Below are 19,671 nucleotides of genomic sequence, written 5' to 3' on the forward strand. Positions count from 1 at the left end.
AAGATCATGGCATCTGGCCCCATCACTTCCTGGCATATAGAAGGGGAAAAAATGGAAGCAGTGACAGATTTTACTTTCTTGGGCTCCAAGATCACCGCAGACGGTGACTGTAGCCATGAAATTAAAAGACGCTTGCTCCTTGGGAGGAAAGCTATGGGAAACCTAGACAGCATAGTAAGAAGCAGAGACATCACCTTGCTGACAAAGGTCTGTATAATCAAAGCTATGGTTTTCCCAGTAGTAATGTATGGCTGTGAGAGCTGGACTATAAGGAAGGCTGAGCACCAAAGAATGGATGCTTTCAAACCGTGGTGCTGGAGAAGACTCTTATGAGTCCCCTGGACTGCAAGGAGGTCAAATCAGTCCATCCTAAAGGAAATCAACCCTGAGTGCTCATTGGAAGGACAGATACTGAAACTGAAGCTCAAGTATTTTGGCCACCTAATGCGAAGAGAAAACTCCCTGGAAGAGACCCTGATGCTGGGAAAGATTGAAGGCAAAAGGAGAAGGGGACGGCAGAGGATGAGATGGCTAGATAGCATCACCGATGCAATGCATATGAACTTGAGCATGCTCCAGGAGAGAGCAGAGGACAGGAAGGCCTGGCGTGCTGTGGTCCATGGGGTCACGAAGAGTCGGACACGACTTAATGACTGAACAACAACAATAAACAGGTCAATTTCTAAGTGACCAGCAATAATTTGTACTCATGAGAAACTACCAGCAACAGTATACTGCATTTAACATGTTCCAAGCTTCCTTGTATTGTAAAATGAACAGCAACTTGCCCCCACCCCATGGAAAATCATCTTTGTGTAGGAGAAAAGGTGTATAAGCATAACCTGATATTCCATTTCTGCATAATCAGAAGCAGGGATGTCCAAATCACTCCTTATCCAGTCTGTGTCAGCTTTGTATGTATTCAATCACAATTCTATTCTATCTTAATTTCTGCATGACTCTGCAAAACTTTTTTTTAAATAACTGCACAAAAAGTCACATTTTCATATGCAACTTTTATTTATTTAAAATTATTTTTAGGCCAGCTTTAAGGGATAGTACCCTAACTTTCCCTCACATACACATTCTGTATTCATCTTCCTCTAATATATGCATTTTTGTGCATATCTTTCCCTAACACACTTTATGTATATATTTGTCCATAATATACACATTTTTGTACAGAATATTTGAGCTGATAATGGCATCACAAAATCTTGAGAAGTGTGGAATCCGAAGGTTAGCTATGTTCCAATCCACATATTAGTCTGGGAGGTGCAAATTTGGTCAGTTCACTTAAAAACGCAGACTGAACGAAATTCTCCAACATCTCTAATCACAAGCTTGTTTTAGTTAATAGATAGAATATTGGTGAACTTCACAGATGCGCTCTTACACAATCTGCATTCATTATAATGGGGCTTTCATGTGAACTGTTCCTGGGGAGACTTTATCCAAATCGCTTTCTGTGTATAGAAGGACTATCAAATTGAATGCCACTTTCCCAGAGTTTCCGTTTCAGTTCATACCGTTAGTGCCTAAACGTAGAAAAGGTGCATTGGAATTGGTCATCCACACACATGCGTTTAGGGGCTGTTCTGCAGTAGATAAGACAGAACTGGTCCATTTTTTCATATTGACAGAATGTGAACAGTAATTGACAGAACAAGCAGTATTTTCAGAGTGCTAAGACCATTTTTCTTCTTGTAATTCTGCAGGAGAAGGCCAGTATGGGAAAGTGTATACATGTATCAGTGTTGACACTGGTGAATTGATGGCCATGAAAGAAGTAAGTGCCGTGCTTGTAAAACACAATATATTTTGCTTTTTAAAAACAACTACTGTTAATTTTATTTCTAACGATCTCAGGGCAAGGTGCATCGTAAAAACAATGCAATATAAAACCACAACAATATAAACTCATATTAATAACCCATGCAACTGAATCAAAACAGCTATAGTCAATAAGACTCAATAAGACTGAATCACTCAGATCTTAACTTGGCGCCAGAACAAAGCCAGCGTCAGCACCAGCTGGGCTTCCTAGGGGAGAGCATGCCGTAAATCGCACCACATTCAAGAATGTGTCGCTCTCTTGTGTTGCTGCACAATGTATAGCTTCCAGTAGTGGGATGCAGAGCCCACTCAGCAGATCTTAATTCTTGGGCAGTTGTATACAGGGAGAGGCACTTCCTCAAACATTGAACTCTCAAGCCATTTAGGGCTTTAAACACCATCGTGAACAAGTTGACCTCAGTCCGGAAGCTTACTGGCAGCCAGTGGAGATCGTTTTAAACTGAGTGTGTTATGATTTCTATAAGCTATTCTCAGCAACAATATTTCTGCTGCATTCTGTGGTAGATGTAGCTTCCATGTCATCCTCAACAGCAGTCCCACATAGAGCACAGTGCAGTACTCTAAGTAAGTTGGAGTTCCTTCTTCAGACCTGAGGAATTGCCTCCTCCAGCACCAACCTGCCTGCCCCCTAAGATCAGAAAGAGAGGCATTTCCCTGTATCCCATGTAGAGAAGGAGGAAAGACTGATGGTGACAAGAGATAGGGCCTTCTAAGTGGTTGAACCAACATAGAAGAACGGCTTGCCCTGTGAAGCATGGGGATCCCTCTCCATTTTGCCGGATGGTAAAGACATTTTTATTTTGGCAGGTCCTTGCTTAGTTCCTGTGTTGTATTTAAAGGCTGTGTTTTGTTTGTGGTACCTGCCTCTATTATATTTCTATTAAATGCATTGTTTTATATGATGTGGTGATTTTAAATTGTTGTAGGCTGCCCTTAGTAGTGCATATAGGCACTAGAACCACAGGATAGAAATTACTTTCTAAATAAATACAATTGACTGTGAATCCTCTTAGCTGTTCTGTTCCTGGAAGTATCTAAAGAGATGTGTAGGTGGCTTACTGGTTGTTTTTCTCATTTTTGCTGTTCTGTGCTTAGTATTAGCAACAATATTCAAGAAGAACTTCTACTTTTTGCAGATAAGATTTCAACCAAATGATCACAAAACAATCAAAGAAACTGCAGATGAATTGAAAATTTTTGAGGGCATTAAGCACCCTAACCTGGTTCGGTACTTTGGTGTAGAGCTCCACAGGGTAAGCAAGCATTGGTCACTGAAACAAATAGGTTCAACCTACAAGTTATAATCAGTTTAATGAATAGGAATGCACAGAATCTTTCTGCCCTGTTTAATGTTACAAATTAATGTTGTCACATTGCATTCCATCATACCTGTTGTGTGTGTGATCTGTGCAAGTAGTTGATACGTGATGAATGACATTTGCTACTTAAGGGCCAAACTAGATGTGAAGTGGGGGTTTCATGATCCTGTCTGTCTGTCTGTCTGTCTGTCTGTCTGTCTGTCTATCTATCTATCTATCTATCTATCTATCTATCTATCTATCTATTTAAAAACATTTGTATCCCACCCTATACCATTAAGATCTCAGGGTGGCGTACAGATAAGCGTCTTCCCAGCGTCTTCTTTTTTTTTTTTTGCTGTGGTGGGCTGGGATTCAGGATGAGCAAGGATTGATCTTTTCCCCCCTGCATAGGGGCGCGGGGGAACACAAGTATAATATGGGCATCCATGTTGTTTTTCTTCCCTCCGCAATTATTAGCAGCTTGGAATGAGTAGCAACTTCCCTCCTCTTACTAGTTAGAGTAGTCCCATGTTGTTGTTTTTTCTGATATATGTAGTAACCATATTCATAGTCCATCACAGCAAACAGTTGCCATGTTTTCCCAATGTAAGTTGCTGTCTATAGAGAACAGTTCTGATACAAGTGTATTGCACTGTATAAATATTGTATACAAAAATTCAGTAATGTTTAAGGGTTCATCGCTTCCTGGAACATGCCTATTTGAAAGACTCATATCCTACATACTGAAGATGCAGCAAGACCAAGTTACACTGTTTGCTCCCTAACTACAGGAAGAAATGTACATCTTCATGGAATACTGTGATGAGGGAACTCTGGAAGAAGTGTCAAGACTGGGCCTCCAGGAACACGTCATTAGGCTTTACACGAAGCAGATCACGACCGCCATCAATGTGCTCCATGAACATGGCATAGTGCATCGAGATATCAAAGGTAAAAAGATGCAAATTCCGCAGATTTGCATTTAAAACCAAATACAAAAATGAACTTTCAGAACATAAGAAAACAGAATAAAGTCACACAAAATCCACAAAAGTATCCCAAATAACATGCTGTGTCATTATCAGCCTTCTTCCATTCCTCCTGTCTACTTCAAATAGGGAGGTTTTAATGCTTCCAGAAGATAACTCTGGCTTTTTCTTTTCTGGAACTGTAATGTACCATTGGCAGTGGTTTGCACAGTTGTGAGCTGCTGCCAAGATTGCACCTGGCTGATGTCAAGGGTGCTCGGGGGGTAATCTAGAGCTTGTATTCAGATATATTCAGACACGAGGCATTCAAGACGAGGCTGGACAGCTATCTGTCGGGATGCTCTGACTTGGATTCCTGCATTGAGCAGGGGGTTGGACTCGATGGTCTTATAGGCCCCTTCCAACCCTACTGTTCTATGATATGAAAGATGAATGTTCTTCGAGATTATGACATGACATAGGGCAGAAAGTGATCTCTAAAGGTACAAATGGTGTAAGTTCTTTAGAACTTTAGATGTCAACCCATCATGATGATGGACAATGTCCATAGTTTGGTGAATGTTGATGTTTACCAGCAATTACTAATAGGAAGCCAGTAGGAAATGTCAAAAAACTCTGATGCTTTCCAGTAAATCTCAAGGGCAACTTTGGCCTTTGGCTGTGAGTACATTTCTTCTACCTTTCCATCCTTTACTGATAAAAGATGCTGCTTAACAAGCTTTCTAAGAATAATTTTGGACTCTCCATAAGCACATATAGAAGAAAACTCTGAGGAAAATAGTATCTATTCTGGCTGTAGGAGATTGCATACAGAAAGAGAATATAAGCAGGCAGCCATGCTTATCTACATGGCTTTGATTGTTGATCCCACCATTTGGAATGAAAGTCCCCATTTGAGCTAAGTTTTGAATATGGCTAATCATGAACTAAGGTTTGGAAAGAACAGTCAGATGGAGCTGTCTGGATGCTTTCTGGCTTGCTTTCTCTCTCTGCCTGCCTGCCTGCCTGCCTGCCCCTCTCATAGTGAGAGGAGGAGGAAATACAAGGCCAGTGGTATTTAGTTGCCATCCCAGTGCTATGCAGGCCTCCTGCAGGCTGAGGTTCTTTCTCTCTTTCCAACTGAAGTCTTTAAGCCTAGAAAGAAGAAAGGGAGCCAGCTGCCATTAGCATTGTGGCATGGCGAAAGAGTGCTATGCAAATAAAAGCTTCCCTTATTGGCCCCTCCCTTCTAAGAGTGTGTGGGGGCAGGGGGGACACAGCAGCTCCCTCCCTGTTTTTGTAGAGTGCTGGCGCACTGGGTCAGAGGCAGAGCTCAGGCAAATGAATGAAGGGATGGATGAACGCCCTCCCCTGATTATGTGCAAGAATGTTGAGCCTAAAATAAAATGTTTGAGTTTCCATAAGGTTGTATGTGGATGTGCTGGTTTGCCTAGCCCTCCTGACCAGGAATGTAAACTGTTCATATGTCTCTAATAAAAGATCAATTTGTTAATCAAGGCTGATCACTTTGTAATACATGGTCTCCTTTAGGCTTAAAATCTTATCTAGTTTTCACTTAAGCATCAGTCATTTTTTTTTCTTCAGGAGCAAACATCTTTCTTACTTCATCAGGGCTGATTAAGCTGGGAGACTTTGGCTGCTCAGTAAAATTAAAGAATAATACACAGACCATGCCTGGTGAGGTGAATAGTACTCTGGGGACTGCAGGTAAGACATCCCAGAAAAGTTTCTTTGTGTGTAGTGCTCACTAGTTAGCAATGAAATACTCCGCGGTAGCCCATTGCACTGCTGCATTACTTTTACTATGGGAATATGAGCTCTGATCTGCACACACATACCAGCCCTGCCCATGCAGCGTTCCCCACGCACTTCAATAGATGCAGCTTCCTTTGTGCATGTGAATCAGCTCCCTCTCAAATGAATGGGGCTGCCTGTATCTGCAAGAGATCCATATGAGCATCTTGAATCAATTTAGACTGGGGCAGGGGGATCAGAGGAGAAAAATACTCAGAGCAACTGTCTCAGAGGATTAAACTACGATGCATCTTAGACAAATGCTTCATACCCAGCATTGTGTGGCATCACTATGTGGATCTATAAATACAAATTACAAAATGAAATCTGAAGATATTATTCTCTGAGTTGCTTTACAATGATGCATTTTAACCTTCTCTGCCTTTGAAAAATACCCGGGTATTTCACCCCACGTGGCTCATGTTTGTACATGTGTATAGTGATATCCTCTGGCTGAAAGTGTCTAAACATCATCTAATCTATTCCCCTGTTCTCCGTACAAGATTCTTCTTCAGATTATCCCCCGCTAACCCCTTATGCAGATTTAATCTGCATGAAAAAGCATTCTAGGGAGAGTGATGGGTTTGTCTAGAGCTCTCATACATAGACATGTGAGAGTATGCATGGTCAAGTTTTTGGAGCGAACTTGGACACAGCCCTCTTGAGCACTTTGATAATTCTATTAAGAGTGTGTCAGCAATTGTTATGCCATTGTTAGCACACTAGTGGGTGCAAGAGACTTTTATCTCACACATAAAATATACACCGAACATGCATGGTGATCCTGTTTAGTGTTGCTAAATAGTAACACAACTGGAGAGGGATGTATGAGCGTTTCCAGAACTTCTGTACAGGAGTGCCTAAGAGATTGAGGTGTAAATTGGGAAGTTCCTGGTTGAGATACCACCTCTGCCATGAATTCAGTAAGTGGCTTTAGGCAAGGTTCTCTCTCTAGATTAAATGCAAAGTTTATCTTAATGAAATAAGCATGTACTCAGTGTTAGAGTGCATGGTCTGCATGCAGAAGATCTCAGGTTCAACCCCTGGTATCTCGCAGTTTAAAGGCGCAGATAGCAACTGATGGCAAAGGCCTCTGCTTGAGACCCTGCAGAACCACTGTGTGTCAGAGTAGAGAGAGCATGGACAGTATGTGAGATAGCATGGCGCAGCTCGGGCAGGTACCCCATCCAGTTTTCCTTGCAGCCTAGCTCATCAGCAACCATGATTGGGGAGCAGAGCGGGAGGCCCCCAGTGACCCCAAAGCAGTTGGGACAGCTACGTTGCCACCATTAATGGCGGTGGGAAAGCAGCAATCTCAGTCGGGGTTGCTGGATGGAGAGGCAGCTTTTGCCTCTTCCCTTTCCCAGTGACCCTGAACCTGCTGGGGAACTGATCATCATCCATTAAGCATCTTGTGCATGCTAGGAAGGAAAAACCCATAGGCAACTTAATATTGAGCTGTTGACCATGATTTGGTTTCTTGGATTAATCCCTTTGTTTAGAAGCCTCCTGTTCCTTTTGTTGCATAAACTGATGTGATCATGTATGTTGTTTCAAAGCATACATGGCTCCTGAAGTGATTACTAGAGCTAAAGGAGAAGGCCATGGGCGTGCAGCTGACATCTGGAGTCTAGGCTGTGTTGTGATTGAAATGGTCACAGGGAAGGTAAGCATATTGCATGAGATTAAGCCAACCTCAGATACTTACAAAGCTGAATGGTAGTCTAAAACGTCTTTTGACTGATTTTTTGAAGAGGAATTGTACTTTAAACTTTTGATGACTTGAATATTTGTTGTTTGGTTGCACTATTAAAGGCCATGGGTGGGAGAAGGGGAGACATTCTGGGCTCCTACAAAGCTTTGACCCATTTGCTTAGTGCAGTCTCCTCTATTTATCACACAGAGGCTTGCTTCAGATGTATATATCTTGGCTTAATAAGCTAAAATATTAATGGTCCTTATGCCCACCCACAGTGCCCCTTTCCTCCTCCTTTCTTGGCACAGCACAATAATTCAGGAAGTTTTCAATTAACCATAGTTTCTTGTTATATCTGAACCGGGAAATCATGTTTACCAGATTTGGAATAAGGCAGAATCTTAAATCAACTTCAAATTGTGGTTTAAGATCCTGGCTTGTTCTGAAATTGGTAACTATACTTTCCCAGTTTGGATGTTACAGGAAACTATGGTTAATTGAAGACTGGACTATTGTTCCGAGGAGGGAAGGGGCAAAAACTGAGTGCAGGCTCAAAGACTCATGTTTACCTTGGCTTATTATCCCATCCCATCTTTGCAATCTGTTAGCATAGACAGAGCATGAATGGTGGGACAAATGTTTGGCTGTTGTATCAGATCAGATTTAATTCTTATGTAGAAAATTGTGGTTTATAAAGCAGCTCTCATTCTTTTCATCAGGCTCTGTTGGTTACAACTTGGAATGCAACAATTGCTTTTTTGTTATGCATTAAGGAAACAGCGAGTATACTCTGAGCTGTGGGAAATAGAAATGTTGTGAGGGCAGAATGTTTTGTTTGCTGCTATTGGCAGATCTAAGAAATATAGAAAGCACTCTGCTTCTCAATACTAAGCATCTGATAACTGCTGTGTGGAATCAAAATGTATTTCCCATCTGTTATAAACATTTGTTGGGGGATTATATTGTAACGTAATTATATCCCAACATGTTCATTTACTGATGTAATGTTACTAATTTTACAGTTTTCCTCAGCCTCTAATGCATTTTATGTAAAGAATAAAGGGATTTATTCTTTACATAAAAGAATAAGGCTGCAATCCTGTGGCCGCTAGACAACCATAGGATTGGTCGGTTTCTGGCTACCACCTCCCTGCCCCCTCCCCCCCCACCTCATAAGACGCGTGGTTTGCTCCAGCCTCGTAAGAGCAGTGCGGAGCGGGGCAAAAAGGGGCGTTCCTGGGAGCGGGGAGTGCAGAAGTGATGGTACAACGCTTCCTATGCATTGTCTGGCCTCCCCGCTGCTGCTCGGAGGTCCTGCAGCTAGGCAGCTGAAATTGGCCCTCTAGCTGCAGGTGCAGGGTGGCCGGAGCATGGAGAAGATCCCCTCTGCACTCCGCCCGCCTTGCATTGGGTCGCTTCCAAGTTCGGAGGTAGCTGCCTCACCACATTCGCCTTCCGAATGCTTCTGTCATTTCGTAACTGCCATCCTTTGCTTGGGACATTACGTTGTTCCTTATTTCATTTTTTTGCTTTATTCCCCGTTTTGGCCAAAGTACAGCAGGGTGGGGAACCTCAGGCCTGGGTGCCAAATCCAGTCTTCCTGGGGTGCCAGCCCTGGCCCTCTGGGGCTCCCCAGATGACACTGCCCCCTTTTCTTGTCACCACCCCTTTCCCACAGCCACCAGTCGTTTGGTGATTTCCCAGCTGTTGTGCAGTTTTCCCCCCATTTTAAAAGGTTGAAATGCCTCCCCTGAGGCTTAGTTCCTTGGCAATAAGAGCTTTAAGTTACAATGTGCCGCTATGTTTTGTGTTTTGGTTGTACCCCTGTGGCCTTCAGCCCCACCCACCACTGGAATGTTCTGCACCCCAAGAGCTTCTCCCACCCCTGATCTGCGGTGTGTCTGTGTGTGTAGGATTTATGCAAATGAGCCTTCTATGCCAGCTGAGTTTTTGACTCAAGTTATACTTCTGGCTACCAGAGAGATCTTCTCTGGCTAAATAGGGATTTTTATGTAAAGCTGTCTGGTGTACAATTTGGTTAAGGGGATTTAATGGAATAGGAAGATAGCTATGTTTTTACATACTGACTGAGATTCAGTCCAAAAGAATGTGCTTTTAATCTGTGCATATCTGAAGCCAGACTTACTCATTATGCTTATTAAGGGTTTAGTGCTATCTGAGGAGAAATGAAGCGTTGAGCATATGTTAACCTATCCATTTGCCAGCTCAACCTTTCAACACTCTCATTTTGTTGCAGCGGCCCTGGCATGAATTTGAACACAATTTCCAGATCATGTATAGGGTAGGAATGGGTCATAAACCTCCTATACCAGAAAGGATAAGCCCAGAAGGGAAAGACTTCCTTTCTCACTGCCTAGAAAGTGATCCAAAGATGAGATGGACAGCTAGCCAGCTCTTCGACCATCCGTTTGTCAAGGTTGGTTAAGCTCTTTTGTTTCTTGTTGTTTTGAATATGATGAGGCAGCCCACTCCACAAACCCATTTAGCTGGGAATTGGATGTAACAGAAATAAATCAGTTTAAGTTCAAGTAAGCTGTGGGTTTCAGCTCTGGTCACCATAAGCTGTTTCTATGTACAGTTTTCAGGGACAACAAAAATGCTATTTCTGAAATGGCAAAGACAGTTTTGGAGGCCAACTTGTATGCAAACGTCATTAGCATATGACAGTCAACTAAATTGGATTTGAAGAACTTGGTTCCACTCATACTTCACTATGAGAAGGAGGAAGTGTACAGTCAGCCACCTGCCTTGCTCTGGAAGAGGAGTACTAACATGGGGGCCAGGATGCTGTGGGGGGAAGGAAGCATTTCTGCACTGCTTGCGTCATGGGCTGTGCACATGGACTGTTGCTGAGAGGCCTGCTTGGAATTTCTTTGCCTTGCCTATGGTGTGGTCCCAGCTGTTCGTGGAACTTGCCCATTCATTTCTGTTCTCTAGGACTGCCAGTACAGTGATGTTGGGAGGCAATGCTTATCATTCCCTATATTTCTGATGTTCAGGCTTTAAGCACCTTTGCTTATGTAGCCAAAATTGCATCACCCATGCACAAGAGGGAGGAATTGTCAGGCTTGGGGGAACCCCACAGTTTGCAGAAGTGCAAAAGACCTAAAAAAAAAATAAGGGTGGGTGGGTGGGTGGGTGGGGATTCAAAACAGTCCAGTGAGGACTGAGCATGCTCGATGGCCATAGAATGCTGACTGACCAGGAGGGGATGGGGAGCAACTGGAGGTAGGTAATGGAATGAAGTGGCTGGGCTTCTGAACGTTCCCAACTGCAACATTTTATTGCAGGTCCCATTTATCCTAGTCCAAAACAGTTTTTTAGAAGGATTCCTCTCAGCTTTTTGGAACTGTTAGGATCATTAAATGTCTTCTATCAATCAATGCACAAATCCTGGAGTTGTTGTGAATCTCAGCTCACTGGTTAACAGGACAGGGAGCATATTACCCAGTTCTTCCACATTAGATATTGAGAAGCTGGAGTATGTACCTTTCTGTCATAAGAGTAGAAGTTGCTTCCTGATTTTGGCCCAGCATTTTTGGTGACAGAGTCGTCCTTACAAGGCCACAGTCCTACACCTGTGGTGTGGTCCCAGCTGTTCATGGGACCTCTGTGATGGATCTGGGGGTAAAACCCATTGAACATAATGTGACTTCTGTGGAGACATGTATAGGATTGCGCTATAAGGGATCGCATAGTTGTAAGTTTATGTGGAGAGAAAGGAGCAGGAAGAGACGGAATGCTCACTGAAACAGTTCTTTTTAACACTTAGAATTATCTCTTTGCTCTTCTAGGAACTGAGCATTCAGACCAGCCTGTGCCTGGGAGAATGTGCACACAAGTTCAGAGCTAGCTTCCCTTTCCATTTCTACCACACAGGTTCTAATAAGTTTGTTGTGCTGCTTTATACACTGTTATTTCATCCTTGAGTTTCAGAAAACATTTGTGAGGAAAAGTAATTAAGAAACTGTTCATGCTTGAGAAAAATTGTAATTCCATTGTTGTTGTTGTTGTTCAGTCGTTAAGTTGTGTCCGACTCTTCGTGACCCCATGGACCATAGCACGCCAGGCCTTCCTGTCCTCCGCTCTCTCCTGGAGTGTGCTCAAGTCCATATTCATTGCATCGGTGATGCTATCTAGCCATCTCATCCTCTGCCGTCCCCTTCTCCTTTTGCCTTCAGTCTTTCCCAGCATCAGGGTCTTTTCCAGGGAGTTTTCTCTTCGCATTAGGTGGCCAAAATATTTGAGCTTCAGCTTCAGTATCTGTCCTTCCACTGAGCAGTCAGGGTTGATTTCCTTTAGGATGGACTGATTTGACCTCCTTGCAGTCCAGGGGACTCATAAGAGTCTTCTCCAGCACCACAGTTCGAAGGCATCAGTTCTTCGGTGCTCAGCCTTCCTTATAGTCCAGCTCTCACAGCCATACGTTGCTACTGGGAAAACCATAGCTTTGATTAGACGGACCTTTGTCGGCAAGGTGATGTCTCTGCTTCTTACTATGCTGTCTAGGTTTCCCATAGCTTACCTCCCAAGGAGCAAGCGTCTTTTAATTTCATGGCTACGGTCACCGTCTGCGGTGATCTTGGAGCCCAAGAAAATAAAATCTGTCACTGCTTCCATTTCTTCCCCTTCTATATGCCAGGAAGTGATGGGGCCAGATGCCATGATCTTCGTTTTTTTAATGTTGAGTTTCAAACTAGCTTTTGCACTCTCCTCTTTCACCCTCAACAAGAGGCTCTTTAGATCTTCTTCGCTTTCTGCCATTAGGGTGGTATCGTCTGCGTATCTGAGGTTGTGGATAATTCTCCTGGCAACCTTAATTGCGACCTGTGATTCATCCAACCTGGCGTTTCTCATGATGTATTCTGCATATAAGTTAAATAAGCAGGGCGACAATATGCAGCCTTGTCGTACTCCTTTCCCAATTTTGAACCAATCGATTGTTCCATGTCTGGTTCTTACTGTTGCTTCTTGACCCTCGTACAGGTTTCTCAGGAGACAGGTAAGGTGGTCTGGTACTCCCATCTCTTTCAGAATTTGCCACAGTTTGTTGTGTTCCACACAAACAAAGGCTTTAGCATAGTCAATGAAGCAGAAATAGACGTTTTTCTGGAATTCTCTTGCTTTCTCCATGATCCAGTGAATGTTGGCGATTTGATCTCTAGTTCCTCTGCCTCTTCGAAACCCAGCTTGTACTTTCAGTAGTTCTCGGTTCACATGCTGCTGAAGCCTAGCTTGTAGGATTTTGAGCATCACCTTGCTGGCATGTGAAATGAGCGCAATTGTACGGTAGTTTGAACACTCTTTGGTTTTGCCCTTCTTTGGAACTGGAATGTAAACTGACCTTTTCCAGTCTTGTGGCCACTGTTGAGTGTTCCACATTTGTTGGCATACTGAGTGCAGCACTTTAACAGCATCATCTTTTAGGATTTTAAATAGCTCAGCTGGAAGACTGTCATCTCCGCTAGCTTTGTTGTTAGTAATGCTTCCTAAGGCCCACTTGACTTCACCCTCTAGGATGTCCGGCTCAAGTTCAGTGACCGCACTATCATGGCTATAAGGGACATTCAGATCTTTCCTGTATAGTTCTTCTGTGTATTCTTGCCACCTCTTCTTAATCTCATCTGCTTCTGTTAGGTCCCTGCCTTTTTTGTCCTTTATCATGCCCGTCTTCGCACAAAACGTTCCCTTGAGATCTCCGATTTTCTTGAAGAGATCGCTAGTCTTTCCCATTCTGTTGTTTTCCTCGATTTCTTTGCATTGTTCATTTAAGAAGGCCTTCTTGTCTCTCCTTGCTATTCCCTGGAAATCTGCATTCAGTTGGATTTCCCCTTTCTCCCTTGCTTTTTGCTTGCCTTCTTTCCTCAGCTACTTGTAAAGCCTCATCAGACAGCCACTTTGCTTTCTTGCATTGCTTTTTCTTTGGGATGGATTTCGTTGCTGCCTCCTGAACAATGTTACAGACCTCCGTCCATAGTTCCTCAGGCACTCTGTCTATCAGGTCTAATCCCTGAAATCTATTCCTCACCTCCACTGTATATTCCTAAGTGATATGATTTAGGTCATGCCTGAATGGTTTAGTGGTTTTCCCTATGTTCTTCAATTTAAGCTGAAATTTTGCAATAAGAAGCTCATGATCTGAGCCACAGTCAGCTCCAGGTCTTGTTTTTACTGACTGTATAGAGCTTCTCCATCTTTGGCTGCAAAGGACATAATCAATCTGATTTCGATACTGACCATCTGGTGATGTCCATGTGTAGAGTTGCCTCTTGTGCTGTTGGAAAAGAGAGTTTGCTATGATCAGCGTGTTCTCTTGGCAAAACTATTAGCCTTTGTCCTGCTTCATTTTGTACACCAAGGCCATGCATGCCTGTTATCCCAGTGATTTCTTGACTTCCTAATTTAGCATTCCAATCCCCTGTGATGAAGAGGACATCTTTTTTTGGTGTTAGTTCTAGAAGGTGTTGTAGGTCTTCATAGAACCGATCAACCTCAGCTTCTTCAGCCTCAGTGGTTGGGGCATAGACTTGAATTGGGCGGGATAGCTAATACTCAAAATTGGGCGGGATAGCTAATACTCTGGAAGACAGAAACAAAATTCAGAGTGATCTGGATAGACTGGAGCGCTGGGCAGAAAACAACAGAATGACATTTAATAGGGATAAATGCCAAGTTCTGCACCTAGGAAAAAGAAACCAAATGCACAGTTACAAGATGGGGGATACGTGGCTCAACAACACTACAAGTGAAAAGGATCTTGGAATTGTTGTCGATCACAAGCTGAATATGAGCCAACAATGTGATGTGGCTGCAAAAAAGGCAAATGCTCTTTTGGGCTGCATTCATAGAAGCATAGCTTCCAAGTCCCGGGAAGTACTAGTTCCCCCCTACTCAGCACTGGTTAGGCCTCATCTGGACTACTGTGTCCAGTTCTGGGCACCACACTTTAAGAAGGATGCAGACATACTGGAGAGGGTTCAGAGGAGGGCAACAAGATGATCAGGGGACTGGAAACAAAGCCCTATGAGGAGAGACTGAAAGAACTGGGTATGTTTAGCCTTGAGAAGAGAAGACTAAGGGGAGATACGATAGCACTCTTCAAGTACTTGAAAGGTTGTCACAGAGAAGAAGGCCAGGATCTCTTCTTGATCATCCCAGACTGCAGGACACGGAATAATGGGCTCAAGTTACAGGAAGCCAGATTCCGGCTGAACATCAGGAAAAACTTCCTGACTGCTGGAGCAATACGACAATGGAATCAATTACCTGGGGAGGTGGTGGGCTCTCCCACACTGGAGGCCTTCAAGACGAGGCTGGACAGCCATTTGTCAGGGATGCTCTGACTTGGATTCCTGCATTGAGCAGGGGGTTGGACTCGATGGCCTTGTAGGCCCCTTCCAATCCTACTATTCTATGATTCTATGAATTACCGTGATGTTGAATGGTTTGCCTTGGATTCGTACTGAGATCATTCTATCGTTTTTGAGATTGTACCCCAGTACTGCTTTTCCCACTGTTATTGACTGTGAGCACTACTCCATTTCTTCTAAGGGATTCTTGCCCACAGTAGTAGATATAATGGTCACCTGAATTAAATTCGCCCATGCTTGTCCATTTCAGTTCGCTGATTCCCAAGATGTCGATGTTCAGTCTTGCCATCTCATGTTTGACCACCTCCAGCTTACCTTGATTCATTGATCTTACATTCCGGGTTCCTAAACAATATTGTTCTTTACAGCATCGGACTTTCTTTTCACCACCAGACACATACACAGCTGAGTGTCCTTTCGGCTTTGGCCCAGCCGCTTCACTCTTTCTGGCGCTACTCTGCTCTTCCCTGGTAGTATATTGGACACCTTCTGACTTGAGGGGCTCATCTTCCGACGTCATATCTTTTCGCCTTGTGATACATTCCATGGGGTTTTCTTGGCAAGAATACTGGAGTGGGTTGCCATTTCCTTCTCCAGTGGACCACATTTTGTCAGAACTCTCCGCCATGACCTGTCTGTCTTGGGTGGCCCTGCACGGCATAGTTTATGGCTTCACTGAGTTACGCAAGCCCCTTCACCACAACAAGGCAGTGATCCATGAAGGGGTGTAATTCCATAGGCCCATGCAAATAGGCATGTTTATATCCAAAAGATGCATTAACACATCCGTTGTGAGCTGGGAAAAGTAATATAGGACTTGCCTATAAATGAAGGTCTTGGTAAATACCTCCAAGCCTGATAAGTGTAGAAAAAGCCCTGGTTGTGTCACTCCAAATGTTAATTTATAGCAACCTGATGAATTTATGACACTCGCAAACCTGTACAGGATTTGGGCTAGGTTGGTTTCCTCCTATGCTGTAAACTGTGCATAGCCCAGTTAGTTCACACATTTGAAGAAATTCTCCATGTGCTCAAGGACCCTAATCTTCAAAAATAAAAATGGTATGACTTAATTTTATGAAGGTATTTATACTGTTTGTCTTGTGGATGTACAGTGGGAGATGTCTTATGGTCAGGGTCAGTGAACGAGCAGCACCACCTTCAAGGAGGGTTGCATAGCTCGTCAGACCCCTGGTTGGATCTGTGCACAACTGATGAATGTGTTCTCTTTTTCCCTGTTTCTTCAACCCATCCAGGTGTGCACAGATGAAGAATGAAGTTATAAACAAGTGGCCTCTTGTACTCTGGCAAAGTATCTCTTTAATCACTACTGTATGTAATATTTACATAAAAGACTGTGTTGAGACACAGAATACAACTCAAAACTTACCATGACTGAAGACTGCACAAGTGACTGGTGTCACTTCTACTGCTGCTCATATTCGTTCCCCTTGGCACACGTTGCTCCTGTGACAGCACCCATGAGTTTAAAGAAGCTGCATGTTTCAGTGAAAGTGCCATTACTACTGTATAATGGACCATGACCGTATTTTTGTCCCTTCTGCGTTTCTCATATGATTGAGAACTGTAATGTTAATATGTAGTATTTTTGACCTTTCTAGGTTCGATACAAGCAAAGGTTAGTGTTATATCAGGCATTCTGGACCTTGTTTTTAATCTCCTGTTTGTGAGTGCACTGACTGTGAACTTCTACCTTTTTTTTGGTTTTTTGTTTTGTTTTGTTTTTTAATTGGCCAGCTTCAGATTTGTTATGCGAAGGCTGATTGATGAACTTTAAAAGCTTTTCTCAATAAATGGTTTATTTTAGGAAGCCTTTTATCCCTTATTTCATTGCTGAAGCCATTAATGTGTTAACTTCATCAGGATATTCAAGGAGGGCAGTTTTACATCCCTTCTGTGTGTGTTTTTTTAAGTTTAGCTTATCACATTTGTCTAAAGATATTACAAAATGTCACCAGGGACTTTGATGTCTACTGAGAAGGTAAGTAGCACTTTTAGGGTTTGTTCACAATAGTGACTTACACCTGCTCCAAGTTTACTGTCCAGGCTCAACTGAAGTGTTGAACCCAGACGCTCAGAAGTAACTGGCTTTTGCATACCAATCCTGAAGCACATTTCATGTCTAAGTATGAGCCCCATTTATTTTTGAGTCCACCTTTCCACCCAAAAAGTGGCATTCAAAGCGGCTAACAATGCTGACACCAAGCTTAATATAAAATTTAGTTAAAATAATCATAAAAACAAATAGATAAAAAACACAAGAAATGAAAATAGAACCAAACCCACTGGAACCAACTTCAGCAACTTAGCAGCTCACAGAAGGATACATTGTCTATTCTTAAAATGGATGAAAACTGAATGTATTGTATGGAATCAAACGTTTTATCATTTTTCTATGGTTTTCAAGCTGAAACCTTTGCTAAAATATTAGTGTGTGTGTCTTAAATAATAAAAAAGCAAAACAGATATTGGATCTCTGATAGTTTAATAGAAATTACAAACTCAGCAGTGTTTTAATTTGTCTTTATTTTCATATAAACAAACTTTAGTTAAGGCAATTTTAAAACATACACTTGCTCATGGGGAATAAACATTGATACTTAACAAGACAATACGGAATTGTTTTAATACACCAAACCAGGGTTAGATCTAATTATTTTGGCAAGTACCTTTTCACTCTTGGATAATTTCTCCTTACGTACCCAGTTTTGGAGGAGTTGATATTCAGTGTTTTCTCAGAGGTGCAGGTCCAAATTTTATAAGTATTTTTACAATGGTAAAATAGATATCAATGATCATTATTGAAAGGCCACAAACCCCAGACAGTTTGTGTGCCTCTGACTCTCACAGCAAGTGGAAGGAATTGAGGTGTGCAGAATGATTCAGATATGAAAGTAATGTAAGTCTTCTATAGAGAGCTGTTCCAAAAGGATATACTGGAGCAGCCATGTTGAGTCAAAGTAGGTTGAGTTTGTTTGTGATTGCCAGGTTATTTTTTTATACAGTGCCATACATGTACAAGACCTCATACAGAGTTACTCATGCAAAAAATAGAGCGGTGTTCCTTTTAGCAGCCCAATCACTCTATTCTCTACCATTGGCTTCTAAAATGTTAGGGACACTATAAATCTTAGGATAGAGCATCCTGAGCATTGCATCTATAAGTTAAATAGTTGCTGAAGCACCTGGCTTTTCCAAGGATTTGTGACTGGGTCTTTTGGCATCTGTTGTCAGTCTTCTGCAACCAGGTGCCCTTCGTGGTTTTAAACATCAGCTCCTATCAGCCCAAATCCAAAAAATCTGGAGGTTTGGGAAGACTTGGGAATGATCCAAAGGCACGTGCCTTGCACCAAAATTTGTGGAGGCATTTTCCCATCAGCAACTCTCTGGTACAATGCCAAACTGCTCTTTAAACTTCCTGATGTTTAAAATTAAATTATTTTAGGAGCTTAGCACAAAATACTGATAGGGAAATTGCCTCAGGTGCCTGGAAAAGAATAGCATGCAAAAACTATAGCAGCAGCACCTGTGCCAATTTATACGCGAACTTGGGAAACCTGGTGGCATGTGGGGCGAGGAGGTATCCTAAAATGTTAGGATAGATTCTGATACTGCTTTGCATATGCATCCACTGAGGGCTTATGGTAATGTCTCTTGAGAACCATTGAAGTGCCTATTTCACAGGTGGTTTTGTTTAGCCAAGAAGCCCCCCTCACCGCACTCTTATATTTAAAATGTTGGTGCTGCCCTTCAATATAATATTCTCAAGGTAGCTTACATATATTTTTTTTAAAAAAATAAATTTGTTAATTAAAATGTAATTTTCTTGAGATTAATTCTTGAGCTATAGGATTGGGTGTTTTGTTTTTTTGCAATATGGCCCTTATGAATGCAATGATGTTCTAGGCCCAAGAATCACCTTGCTCTTCGGAATAAGATGCATCCATATAGAATCAGGCTTCAAGTGGAGACAATATTGTCAGCTTAACAGAGCAGTTTAAATGGGACAGATGAAGTACACGCTTACACATTTGCTTGTTACTGACTGCTTGTGGATCAAAGTAGTATCTTGCAAGTATAAATATGCATCACTTGTAGCAGCTTTGCAAATTGTGTTCCCAAACACAAACATTTACCCTCCTATTTGCATATGAAATACATGCCTTTTCTAAACATGATTGTACTTCTACAGGAAAGTAATGCATGAAGCAGTTTTAATAGGCTTAAGCTATATGTAATTCTGAACATGCCGAGTATATGGCAACTACCAGATGCTTCTTTACTGGATCGGTAGTATCCGAGAGCCTACCTACCGCATGTGTGTTTGGAAACACGTATATTCTACAATTGCACTGTTCAAGATCTGGATTGGCTGTAGCTCAGGCTAGGGTCACATACGCTGGGTACATCATTTGATTTCGCTGCGCTTCATGGCTATTGGATATATAAACAGACTCCTGTTGGTGCTTTGTTAGAAGTTGTGGGCTGGATTTGTTGTCTTGCTACTCTTGTGCCACAGTTCTGATAAAGAGCAGGCATTTTCTTTCATGCTGCAATAGCTTTGGCTTTAAGGCATGAGGGAGAGGGGGCTCTGATCTGGGTATTTTGGGAAAAATTCACTA

The 19,671-nt window shown here is 42.4% G+C and overlaps 1 protein-coding gene across 7 annotated transcripts in view; it reads left to right on the plus strand.

Annotated features, from left to right (window-relative positions):
- The window catches only part of MAP3K4 (mitogen-activated protein kinase kinase kinase 4), a 93,829-nt gene extending 74,704 nt beyond the window's left edge, over positions 1–19,125 (plus strand). For 4 of the 7 annotated variants that reach the window (XM_084827968.1, XM_084827973.1, XM_084827969.1 and 1 more), the window contains 7 exons: positions 1,719–1,789; positions 2,994–3,110; positions 3,950–4,109; positions 5,732–5,854; positions 7,501–7,607; positions 9,895–10,074; positions 16,285–19,125. In XM_084827968.1, the coding sequence (XP_084684094.1) occupies positions 1,719–1,789; positions 2,994–3,110; positions 3,950–4,109; positions 5,732–5,854; positions 7,501–7,607; positions 9,895–10,074; positions 16,285–16,305 (779 nt within the window). In that variant the 3' untranslated portion in view covers positions 16,306–19,125. The remainder of the gene's footprint in view (positions 1–1,718; positions 1,790–2,993; positions 3,111–3,949; positions 4,110–5,731; positions 5,855–7,500; positions 7,608–9,894; positions 10,075–16,284) is intronic. The other 3 variants (XM_084827970.1, XM_084827975.1, XM_084827971.1) reach the window with 1 other exon arrangement.
- The last annotated feature ends 546 nt before the right edge of the window (positions 19,126–19,671 follow it).

This window comes from Heloderma suspectum, chromosome 1 (assembly GCF_057233095.1).
Source record: "Heloderma suspectum isolate Gila_16-S chromosome 1, 16-S_ref, whole genome shotgun sequence".
Lineage (NCBI taxonomy): Eukaryota > Metazoa > Chordata > Lepidosauria > Squamata > Helodermatidae > Heloderma > Heloderma suspectum.